General features: G+C 32.2%; 1 protein-coding gene across 1 annotated transcript in view; it reads right to left on the bottom strand.

Moving 5' to 3' along the window:
- The window catches only part of LOC136989895 (ankyrin repeat and SAM domain-containing protein 6-like), a 34601-nt gene that overhangs the window by 17695 nt on the left and 3144 nt on the right, over positions 1 to 13762 (bottom strand). The window contains 2 exon segments of the mRNA XM_067288192.1: positions 5967 to 6155; positions 7932 to 8150. Of these exon segments, the coding sequence (XP_067144293.1) occupies positions 5967 to 6155; positions 7932 to 8150 (408 nt within the window).

Raw genomic sequence — 13762 nt, forward strand, 5'->3', positions numbered from 1 at the left:
GAAACCCTGTTCGAGAGCCTTTTTTGCTAGCTCTGTGGTGTGCCTACCCCTCACCACATCGTCCTGGTGCTCGGCGAGGCGGCTGACAAGCATTCTGGTGGTGGCCCCGATATATCGTGTGCTTATTCCCGTTGCTAGATTTTCCAGTGGAACAGCATAGACCCCCGATTTCTCGAGCGTGGAGAGCTTGTCTCTGTCGTTACACAGAAGCTTGCGCAAGTTTGGAAGTGGAGCTAATGGCAGTACCAGGTTGCGCTTCCTAAATATTCTGCAGATACGTATAGAGAGGGGTCCGAGGTATGGCAACGATGCTTGCATCACCGAAACCTCCCTCTTGCTGCTTAGCGTGGTGCTTGGAAACAACGATTTCTTTACCCTACTGAGCACATGTGTAAATTTTGCACGCGAGAAGCCAGCCGTGCGTACTGCCAAACTGATGTTATCTAACTCGATATTGGCCAGCTCCTGCGTAGAGGAAAGCAAAAATGCCCTTCTTATGAGGGAGGCGATGGCTGCGCTGACATATCGAGAAGGCTGAAAGGCCTCTGCTGGGATGATATACAGAGCTACGTTGGCCTTGTGGTGTACCGAAAACTGTAGACCTTCCGGGGACTTACGTATACGCAGGTCTAAGAACGTAATTGCATCGTCGTTCTCTTTCTCCCAGGTAAAATTAATAGAAGGGTATACGCTTGAGAGATGTTGCTTAAAGGTAAGAAAAGCCTCCTCTGTGTCATCCCACGCTACTAAGATGTCGTCTACATAGCGCAGATACAAGCACGGGTAGCGGATAGCAAGTGGGGAATCGAACGTTCTACGCTCTATCTCTCTCATGATGAGTTCCGCTAAGATGGCAGATAAAGGGGAACCCATGGGGACCCCTTGCTTTTGTAAATAAATTCTCTGGTTGAAACGGAAGTAGTTATGCTCAGTGACAAAAACGAGCGCATCTCGTAAGTCAAGTACCTGCTGGATGATGAAGCCATTTTTTAATAGGAGAGAGTTAGCCAGCATTACGGCCTCAAAGGTGGGTACAGAAGGGTATAAAGAAACTACATCTAACTTGTAGAAGGTGTAGGCGTCGTGTGGTAGAGCTCCGATGCTTGACGCGATGGTGGACTTGGCGATAACAGAGGAGGGAGTGAGGTGTGGGGAATCTGGAACTATGACACGGAGAAATTTAGCGAGCGCTTTCTCTAAATAGTAGGTTGGATGAGACCTACTATTAGCGGAACTCGTCGTGAGAGAGATAGAGCGTAGAATGTTCGATTCCCCACTTGCTATCCGCTACCCGTGCTTGTATCTGCACTATGTAGACGACATCTTAGTAGCGTGGGATGACACAGAGGAGGCTTTTCTTACCTTTAAGCAACATCTCTCAAGCGTATACCCTTCTATTAATTTTACCTGGGAGAAAGAGAACGACGATGCAATTACGTTCTTAGACCTGCGTATACGTAAGTCCCCGGAAGGTCTACAGTTTTCGGTACACCACAAGGCCAACGTAGCTCTGTATATCATCCCAGCAGAGGCCTTTCAGCCTTCTCGATATGTCAGCGCAGCCATCGCCTCCCTCATAAGAAGGGCATTTTTGCTTTCCTCTACGCAGGAGCTGGCCAATATCAAGTTAGATAACATCAGTTTGGCAGTACGCACGGCTGGCTTCTCGCGTGCAAAATTTACACATGTGCTCAGTAGGGTAAAGAAATCGTTGTTTCCAAGCACCACGCTAAGCAGCAAGAGGGAGGTTTCGGTGATGCAAGCATCGTTGCCATACCTCGGACCCCTCTCTATACGTATCTGCAGAATATTTAGGAAGCGCAACCTGGTACTGCCATTAGCTCCACTTCCAAACTTGCGCAAGCTTCTGTGTAACGACAGAGACAAGCTCTCCACGCTCGAGAAATCGGGGGTCTATGCTGTTCCACTGGAAAATCTAGCAACGGGAATAAGCACACGATATATCGGGGCCACCACCAGAATGCTTGTCAGCCGCCTCGCCGAGCACCAGGACGATGTGGTGAGGGGTAGGCACACCACAGAGCTAGCAAAAAAGGCTCTCGAACAGGGTTTCAATCCGCTATGGTCGCAAGCGCATATGCTCAAGTGCTGCAATGATAGAAAAACAGTCTTCATCTGGGAATCCCTCCTTACCACCACGTTAGAAGCATGCAACACTCCCACTCTTGAGCTGCCCAATATTTGGGTCACGTTATTCAAGCAATTAAACGCGCTTTAGCGTTATCTAATATACGATTAGTGTAAGCGCGGGTCTGCGCATGCGCTGCCTCGCTAGTCGTGGAGCTAGATGCTCGATCGGCTTTCGAATGTTTTTTGAATTTTTGATTTACGTTCGTAACGGCTTTGGTAAAGCTTTATGCGTTCCATTCTGCATCGGTTTTGTTTCTTTTTAAAGTTTTTCGGCAAATTTACGAACTCGCCTGAAGACGACGACAGTAAGGTTCGTCGAAAGTACTTGCGACAAGCAAACGTGGATATAACGCTGAACTCAGTGAACTTTTCGCAACGTGTTTTATAATGACTTATCAAATAGGGCCTGCCATGTTTGTGAGATCTGCTTTCCTTCCTTGAAGTCTATACACTGCCCTTTCATGTCTGCTTTAAAACTTTCAAGCACCTCCAGTATCTTGAGTTGGTCCATATTTGCCACTGTTTTGATCAATGTAACTTATTATAAATTGTTTGTTTCTTCTGGACTTTCATTACTCTGCTGGGAGAATTTCAAGGTTAGAGAGGTTTCAAGGGTTTGCATATAGAAAACTTTTCTGTAAAATTAAACTTCTCATACATACATAATTTTAATTAGGCAAACGTATCTACATAAGTAAAAAGAGATAAACTAACTAATTTGTCAATTTTTTAACACACATTTGGAAAACCTACTTTATTATATAATGAACTTTTATCTTTAATGAACACCTTCTAACTTAAATTAATCTGTTAAATCAAGGTTTTACTGTAATGTAAAAGATCAAATTAGTTCTTAATAATTTGAACCAATTTTTTAATTTTTCTGCTAAATGTTCCAATCAAAATTAAAAATATCAATTCATTTTTAATTTTGATTGATTTTTAAAAACATTTTGAATTTGTCTGCTTTCCATTTTGACTTGCTTTTCTTTATATATAATCTTGCTGATTCTGAGCAATCCCACTTAATAATTAATTTGGATTAGCAAGTTTGCACTGAATTCTGAATTATTAAAAGCAAAATAATCTGCAAATATCACAAAATTAATTCTTGAAATCAAGTTATTAAAGATACATATTTCTCTTAGATTATAAACAATTACTTTGAGTTTATTAATATTAAAACAATAAAAATAAAGTTTTATTTTTACAAACTTTTCCCTTGATAATGTGCCACACCAAGTAGATGCTTACTTTGTTGATGTCTAGAGCTAGTCATAATTATAATGCAAATGTACTGTACATATGTTTTTAGAGTATTAAATAAAGTCAAAGAAAATAAAAAGACTATGAATTTTCAGTTTGTTCACATTATCATTATCAATATTAAAATGCTTATTTCAGGAAGCCAACTGTTTAATTTAAAAGGAAGAAATGTTTTCGTCCTGTTCTGGGAGGGCTTCAGATTACTTAATGAATGTAATAAATATAAATATAAAAAAACTATTGTTCACATATTGTAATGGTTCAAATTTAAGATGCACTTTTTCCACATGTTTCTAAACTTAAATATATGGTATTTCTTTTTAACTCATAAAATGTCTGTAAGCAATGAAAATCTTATAATATTTCCTGTTTATTTTTTTATTTTCTACAACTATGCATTTCTTATTAATGTTGATGGAAATTTTAAATATTATTATCTAGCAGGATCTACCATGCTGTTGAAAGGGTCATCTCTTCTTTGAAATTGATGCACGTGGTGTAATGTCCTGCTCAAGGGCGTCGCCAGCCAATGGGCCAGGCGGGGGCAAGATGATATAAATTGATAGAGGATATGAATTGTATGTAGGTAAAATAAAAACGATTCATAAATTTTAAGAAGCTTAAGAAGATTATTTTAATTAAAACATAATCTTCTTGGGTTTTTCACGCGGGAATTATAAATCGGGCAATAAATGACTTAGCATTTAAATAATTTTTTTCGCATGTCTAGGGAGGGGCAACTGCCCCTCTGCCCCCCTCTGGCGACACCCTTGGTCCTGCTCTAAATATTTCCATAGCCTCCAAGAATTTGAGATGTTCAGGTTGGTTGGTAGTGAAGATAGTGTGCGCTGCATCAAAGTTCGCTGTGATGTCCTGATTGGTGGAGAGAACTGTTGTAGTTCTGTTGTGTTGTATGTCAGCCTTATGTTCTTTAATCCTTATCCCCAATGTACATTTGGTGGAGTCAATATATACCATTTCTCTGTCGAATCTATGGTCTCTGAGCGGGACGGTGTATATTCCTGGTAGTCTGACAGTTCAGTGGATCTTTTCTGTTATGTAGTATTTGGAAAATGGTTTGGTATCTTCTGTAAGCTATATTGACTCAATGTCTCTTGGCTATCATGGTATATAATGATTTTAAATTAGATTAAATGTGATGGGGATCCTTTCTGTATTTTCTTCTTGATTATTTATCTGTCTTTCTGTTGGATTGTTGTATGCTTCCTGGCTACTTCTAAATCATTTACATAATCCACGTACAAGGTTGGTGTACCCGTGGGCTACTGCTATCCCTTCTATATTTTTAAAGTGTAACTAATAAAGTATAAATAAAGTGTAAACTTTATCTTTAAAATAGAGTGTAACTAATAGAAAAGTTATTGTTAACATTTTTACTCTTTAATAAATTCTTTTAAATGGCATTTACTTCTAATTATCATCCAGTTTCTTTTGAAAATCTTTTTTTCAAAGTGGGTTGTGCTGTAAATTCAAAGCAATATGGCAACTATTATTAATAATTTTAAATTTAACCATTTTAAATAGTTAATGTACAATGTTAAATATTATGTTATCTGTCAAGTTTTTTAAATATTATAATAATGAGTAAACAAATAACAATTTTAAAGATAAAAACAATATCAAATAAATTCTGCTAACAGTTCAATGTAATTTTAATTAATCAATTACTTAATTATTTTATTTTTAATTTTATAAGATTTAATAGAAAATAACTTAATTAACTAATCTTGTTTTAACTGATAATTAAAAATCAAATCAATTTTTGAAGCATTTGAAATAATCTGTAGTAACTCAAAATACACTTCTATGTTCTTGTAATAGAAGTTGGTAGTATATCTATGTATCATCATAAGGGGCGTTGGGTTGCAATTTTCAAATTGGAGTCCAATGTCCTTTGTGATGATACCTAGAAATCCTCATTGTCATACATCTGCTGTCTATCCTTCCTTAATCTCGAGAATGGAGTTAGATAGACAAAAAGTGGACCAGACATGTAAAACTTAAGAGCAGGAGGCTTTGATTAACTATACACAAACTTCTGTTCTTGAATATAAGTCATAATATTTCAATTCAAAATTTTCCCCTGAAAGGAGCTATGTAGATGACTGGCATGACTCTATCAATAGCAGGAAAAGTATGATATACAGGAGTAAGATTAAAATCCAGAGCATATATTTTAAATTACATAAATTAAAATATGATTAAAAATTGCAGCCCAGCACTGTGACATTGTCACAATGATTTTGTTAATTTTTAAAAATTGGTAAGTTAGCACATGAAATTACTTTTGTAGATGAATCTAATAAGAGTCATACAAGAGTAATAAGAGTCTAATAAGAGTCAATAAATGAAGATCTTCCCAAACTCTCTATTTAGTGTGAATGTCCTTAAAATTTAGACACTTGTATTCCAAAATGTCATAACGAGTTCAGCATCAGATTTCTTATTAAAAGAGATTCTAAAAATCACTTAAAATACAAATTCATTCTTATTGTAAAGAAATTCAATTTCTAAATTATAAAATTTACCTGTAAAAACTTTAGTAATAGTTTTATTTCTGAGATATTCTTCAACTTCTGACCTTTCAAGCATCATTGCAATATCTAGAGCATTTCTATTACATATATCAATTGCATTAACTTGAGCACCATGTTCAATTAAAATATTTACTATTTGTACATGTCCATTGCAAGCACCCATCATCAAAGGAGTAATTCCTAAAATAGATATTTTGAAAGTTACACACAAATTTTAAGACAATTATTATATAGAATTTGGCAACAACTTATACATTATTCAATTTGTTATTTTATTTATATGTGAAATTTTGCAAAATAAATAATAATATAATAAAACTTATTATTTACTTGCAAAAAGAGCATGCTACAAGTTAGAACAATAAGTTAAGGAGTGTAAATTATTCAATGTAGATTATATAACAACATTTTAATACATCTAAGTTTGTTTTTTAATATATTCTTTAAAAATACCTTCAATTTAACAGACTTTCGACAACAGAGGATACCACTTTCCCCTAATTAGTCTGTTAAATCAAAGGTCTACTGTTTATGTAAAAAACACTCATAAACAGTATACAGTTGAATTAAATGAGTTTCAATTCAATTATAAATACTGTATTTAATCTAATCAACTGTTCACTGTATATAACTTTTCAGCTCAACTCTGTATTATTTATTAGAGAGCACTTGTATCAGAGGGTGACTATCGTTTCTACTCTTTGAAAATTGTGTGTAGCTATTATTAGCTTACACTCATTGCACAAACATATGTGATACCTACAAAGAATTGGATTACTTACTTGAGACAGCAACACAACAAGGTTACCAGAGAAATATAGTAGAAAAACTTATCACAACGTTCCAGAATCGAAGTAATCACTCTCCCACGGATAACAGTAAACAAAAGATGGTAATCAATTATTATCCCTTCTTGAACAAAAATGCTAAACGAAATTGCTAAGCCAATAATATACGTATCATTTACCAACGTAATCCGACAGTTTACAAGTTGTTAAGGAATGACAAGAAGAGAGAAGATCAGAACTCTTTAACAAGGGTTTACTCCATACCAATAAAGGACCAACGATTTGATTCAGATATTGTTTATGTGGGAGCTACTTTACGGCACTTAGAACAAAGGATCAAAGAGCACCAGTACTTAATTAATAAGAGTCTAGACAGTACGGTTCTAGCATCATATGCCAAGCAACAGGATATTAACGTATTATGGGACCATGCTTCCATCATCAAGCCGACGAACAATAGGCATACAATCAAACATCTAGAAAAGCTAGAAATATATAAAGCGCAAGAAAAAACGGGATGTATTAATCACAGGGACGCGGATTCTTTATCAACCGCATGGAAATTGTTTTATAATGATAAACAATAATAACATACAAGGATGCGGCCACGTATTTTGTTATATAATTTTATTCATTTAATGTATAATATATGTATATTAGTCATTATGTGCGATCTATTTGTAGTTGCGCATGTGCATTTATTATTTTTTGTATTTAATTGCTTATATTTCATTTTAGTGTTCTTTTTGTTAATTTGCGTTTTAACTGAGGATGACCGTTAAAAACGATCGAAAACGTTTTTATTTTGTTAAATATTTGTGCTGGATAATTAAAGGTGCTAATTTTCATATTAATTCTAATTTCCAGTATAATTTAAAGTTGATTACTGCAATATTATAATGTACTGCTATTAGAGAAAGACTAAATTTTATAAATTATCCACTCATTAGATTCTCTAATATATAATACTAAAACTGAAGGAATAATAATTTAACTTTATCAGAAATTTGTAGACATAATACTAATAGTAATATTATATATATACATTTAGAAAGCAATTTATTAATTTATATGCAATCATCAATACTTCCAAATATTTGTAAATATTTATCTTATATTATTAAACTAAGTAACTGAATGAAGTTTATAATTGTTTCACAAAAACTACCTGTTGCTGCAACAGTTTGATTTGTAGATACTCCCCGTTTCAGCAAAATTTGAACGATCATATCATGTCCTTGTAATACAGCTGCCATCAGAGATGTCAATTCACATTCAGAGATATGATCTTCCGAAATCTGTGTATCAACAATAGCTCCCATCTCTAATAGCAGTAGTACAGTTGAAAGATGTCCATTCCATGCTGCAATGACTAGAGGTCGCAATCCTAAACAAATTCATATGACAAATTTTAAAATTAACTTCAAAAAACACTTACAAAATAATAATAAATTATTATTTCATACCAAAATTTTAGTTAGTTAAATTTATTTGACAAGAAATGGAATAGATATTAAATATAAATATAAGCCTTTTAAATACAAATTTTTAAATATTCCATATCTAATTAACAATAAAAATAACTATATTTATAATTTTGGTTAAGGTTTTACAGATAAATTAATCAATATACACCTAAAGCTGTTTTACACAGTGTCCATATGAGCAAATGGAAGATTGGTTACAGACTTTAAGAACCAGTAAGAATACTATAACAAACTAATTAATGTAATAAGATGTGTTTAAACAAAATATTCCAATTTTACAAAATCTGGTACTTAAAACTGGTTAAATTAGAATTAAAAACCCTGAACCTATAAACCAGCAAATTTTTATAACAAGTGCAAATCTTTTTGCTTGTGTTGAACAGGCATCATCAGGCAAACTAATCACCAAATGCTGAAATAAATGGGGATTGCTGAACACTGTGCAGAGGGAAGGTGATGTAAGATGAGAGAAATGGGGAAGAGGAGGATAGAAAGTTTTATAGTTCAAATATCTTGAGCAAGTGGAAATATATAAGGCAACCCTGTGTTATAATGTTCTTTTTTGTTGCTCATTAGCAGCCCACAGTTTTGTAATGTTCGTCAAATTGCGATGCTGCATCCTGTATGCATTTTCTCTGCCTCGTGAGAGGCAGCACCATATAGGTGTCCTAGCCAAACCGTATTCATGTTATATATTCTGTTTACTTATGAGCTGTGTCCCATGTTTTGTAATTTATAAAAAAACAAAAAAAATTCAATAAACGGAGCCGGTAGACATCACGGGTCCCATTTTCACACTTTCCTATCATTCTTTGCTTTTCTTCCTACTTCTCGCTTTCTCTAAAACCGTTTGTCCTTCCTTTTCAAAAGCTATGCCATATAGGTTTGGCCTTCTAACACTTTTCAACCCTGTACCATACAAGGCAATCCGCAAAAAGAAACCGCTATTAATTTTTGCAATGTTGAGTCTTTCCCCACAATATGAAAGTCTTTCTTAAAACTATAAATCTTACTATACTCTCCCTCCCCATTTCTCTTGTCTTACATCACCTCCCCTCTGCACATGTGTTTGACAATCCCATTTTATTTCAGCATTTGGTGATTAGTTTGCCTGAGGATGTCTGTTTAGCATGGGTGAAAATGATTGCACTTATAAAAATTTGCTGGTTTATAGGTTTAGTGTTTTTAATTCCAATTTTAGTTAAAAATAAGAATAGGGACAACTGCAACTTACTTATTTAAAAATAACTAGCTTGTTACACCTGACATTGCTTGGGTTTATAAGAAGAAAATACCCAAATTGTTAGATAAGGAAATCCAAATACTTATATAGTTTTCACAGTATAACACTTTCAACTTGATGCGAGTGCTACGTACTATTTGTTGCAGTAATGATATAGCACATCTACTTCACACTCTATTATTGTCAAAGTAGTCAATTGAATATAATATCTGTTTTGGTTTTTTTTAATTATACCTTTTTATGTATGAATTATATTTAGTTTCTTATTTTTAAAAAATTTTTGCAACAGACGGCACTATCTGTAAAACCAGCAAGTGTGATTTAGGCAGAAATTAATTGATATACAGAAATTAAATGAATATTTTGGGGAAATATGTATGACATTATCTAAGTTAAATGTATGTTAACATAACTGTCAAGTTTCAGAGCAATTAGCCAAACAACCTAGGAGTGTATAGCAAATAAACAAACATCCTCATTTACATATACATAGATATATAATAATAAATATTTAATACTGCATAATAATATAAATTATTAATAATTTAGATATAACCACACTGGTCACTCATGTGTCAACTGAGAACAATATTAGTATCTATGGCCATCCATGGCTCTCAGCCAGCAATCACTTCACCTCAGCATGACAAGTATATATATATATATTCAATCCGTTGACCCAATTTTTTAATTAAAGCCAAACAATCAGCTAGATTATTGAGCAATATTAAAGCTAATTTTAATAATTAAATATAAAGTAATTTGACTAGAGGTAGACAGTTAATCTAAATTTATATTTGCAAAAATTTCATTTTAATTTTATTTTTTATTCAATTTTTTCAATTAAACACCAAATTACTTTAGCATTTATTGTCAAATGACATAAAAAATATTCTGTATTAAAAGTAATTAGAAAAATGGAAAAGTTTGACTGTTTCTTATTGCTTCAATCATGGGAAAAAGTCAAAATGAAAAACTGATTGTTGCTATAAGATTCGAATAATTTGTAAAAACAGCCAAATTTTTAAATTTATTTGAACATGTGTAGCAGCCTTAAGTGCAAATTCCAAAAATTTAAAAAAAACAGCAATTTTCTAAAAAAAGAAAGTATAAATATTTTTTCTTATAATTATAATCAAATGGAAATTTAAAAAAAAAAATAATTTATTAAAATGTATTAGATAAAAGAAATCACGTAAAAACGAAATTGTTATTGTGGCATTTAGTGGTGGCCATGTACTCACCAATTTTATTCACAACAATATACAGGAAGCCATAAACACCATCATTTGAGAGTATGTCTGCTAATCATAAGGAGAGTAGCCAAGAAATAGAACGATGGCGGATGGCTTGCACGTATTTTATAACCACATGCCAACGCCACCTGGATTTCCAGATGCAGTGCTAAGGCTATGATTATTTAGGTCGTCACAGTTATTTTTCCAACCATGTTAAATCAAAATTGTGTAAAAAAACCCATGTAAAAACAGAATTGGGTGCATTATTTATCAATTGTGACTATAAAAACATATTTTAAAGCAATATTACATTAAAATAAGTATATTCGAAATATCAATAAGCTGAACCAAAATTTAAATAGGCATATGGGATGTAACAAAATTCTGTGCCTGTAAATAAGGGATAAATTTTAGGGTCAAAAATAAGTTTAAAATTCTTTATAAATGTTTTCAAGATTTGGTCTACCAAAAAAAGGTAGTTTTCAAATTCCCTGCCAAAGTACTAACACTAGAGTTGTTAAATTAATGTGTTTTTCATACATTTGTCAACAGACTGAGGTAAATAAATGATGCCCAATTAGATCCTGCTGTAATGATGTAAACAAAACCTTTTTTATCCACTTTAAGATTCTGCAATATCCGTCTACATTATGGTTACAAAAATAAAAAACAAAAGGTTTGAAAGCAAGTTTTTCAATGTAAATTAAATTTGAATAGAATTTTGTTAGTTTACAAAATTAAACAGAATAATTTACAAGAACTGTTCAAAATCTCCTCTGTGGATGTGGATGAACAATTGCACATGGAGAACCAGCAACTTGCACACACCAGCTAACATGTATTCAAAACAACAATTTTTAATGTTTAAAATAAAAAATTTCAGTTTGTACATGTTGGTAACACAGAAGTGAAAAACAAACAGCAGTATCCTTTCGGTGAAAGATTTAAAATTGATTTCCCGAACAATTTTTTCGCAGACCAGATCAAAATGAAGTGTAATTTGAAAAACGTTTATAGAGTATTTCAAGATTATTTTTGACACTAAACTCCATCCCTAAAATACTAGCATGGAATTTTGTTACATCCTGTATATAAGCATATTTCTTGCAAAAAAAAAAAAATCTGAAGGGATACAGAGTTTTATTGATGATATAAATTCTTGATTTGTCAACAGAATTGTGTATCAATCTCTTAATTAATTTTGAATCAAAATATTTCAAACAATACAGATTTCATGAAGTGTAGAAATATTCTATAACTGTAATAAAAATAATTTTTTTAAATGTTTTCTATATATCCAATTCAAGTAAGTTGTTTTTCTTGGAATAAAAACTTTTTAAAATTCTCGAGTATTTTTAGACTGTATGTATATCATCAGGAATCAATTAGAAAAATAAAGATTAAGAAAAGATGTCAGATTATCATCAGCTGGCATCTTCTCTTGATATTTATTTCACCTGTAGACTTCTGATAACAAACACACATATTTCAAAGTATTTAACTCCTACAAAAGAAAAGCAGTTTTAAGATTTTTAACTATTCACTTATTAGAATGATGTTTATTACTTATTGACTTATTAAAACTGCCACAAAAATAATTTTATCAAATCTTACTAAATATGACTATATTAAAGAATTGATTGTTTATTTTCTAAACTAATAAATGACTGTTATATTATTATACAGTACACTCTTGCTAACCTGATCTTGCATTAATCCAAACGAACTTAGTTCGATTTTTTCTTTACCATTCATATAAAGTTAACAATATACATTATACTCATACAGTTTTTAATTACATTATATTTAATTATAACAAATTAATACAAAATATACAGCACAGTGAAGCCCTGTACAATGTGGTGGATATGGAAACTTGTGTTCAGACATGCATTATCAGACAATATTATGCAAGTTTAAACATATGTGTAGAAGTTGAAGAAGAAAGCATATTCCTCTGGATGACAAATTTCAACTTTTGCATGAGTACCAGTTGCAATTTTTTTGTCATGTTATACGAATTTGTGTTATAGGGAAGCATGTTATGTGGGAGTTCACTTTACTACGTACTAAATAGAATAGTGAAAGTTTCTTTAAAAATTTCATATTAAATTTGTTACTTTTTATCAAATGTTTATTTTTTAATGAAACACTATATAACAACAAAGAAAGCCATTCCTAGTAGTCCTAACATTGAAATTCTGTGTTAATAAACAGAAATGAAAATAAATTCTGATACAGAAATATTTAACTTACCGTATATTTCCGCAGATAAGACAAGGTATAAATTTTCGTCAAAGTTTTATAGTTTTAGCATATATCTGTCCTATAAGATGACCCCCAAACTATCTCAATGGCCTATGAATTTAGTTTAGATCAGCGATCATCATCTGGATAATAATACTGTATAGCGTATATGGAATTATGTCCTATTCGTAATTTTTCAAATGAATAAATTGTATTTTCTGCCTTGCTATTGTTTCAAACATTCACACTGATTCAGGCATTCAGGTAATGACCTTATTAACTATTCACAAAAGCATTGTATGAGCTAATCTATTTTGTGGGCATGCCCTACTCTCTACTAGTAAATAATTACGGTTTGTCTTTTTATAATGGTTTTAATTTATATAAATGTCAATCTAATTTTTTTGTATCTGTCCTATAAGACGACCCCGGATTTTGAGGGCCTTTTTTTATGATTCAACTATCATCTTATCTGTGGAAATATATGGTAGTTTTAGTTTCAGTATTTGATTTTTTTTTTTTTTAAAAATGATGAATTTATTAAATTAATATATACTATACATTTTTACATACTCTATATTTAGTACACATATTTTTAAAAAGATATATATTTGTGTATAGTGTTTTTTGACTCTTCTTTACATAAAATCCTGCTAATCTGAAACTCAGAGTATAATAATTACAATAGTTTATATACTCCAATAACCACCACCTTATAAGTTGCTGAGGGAATTTTAATTAAGAAAACTAACGTTTTCGATCTATTCCATAGATCATCCTCAGG

This window comes from Centruroides vittatus, unplaced genomic scaffold (genome assembly GCF_030686945.1).
Source record: "Centruroides vittatus isolate TY-2023 unplaced genomic scaffold, ASM3068694v2 scaffold_769, whole genome shotgun sequence".
NCBI lineage: Eukaryota > Metazoa > Arthropoda > Arachnida > Scorpiones > Buthidae > Centruroides > Centruroides vittatus.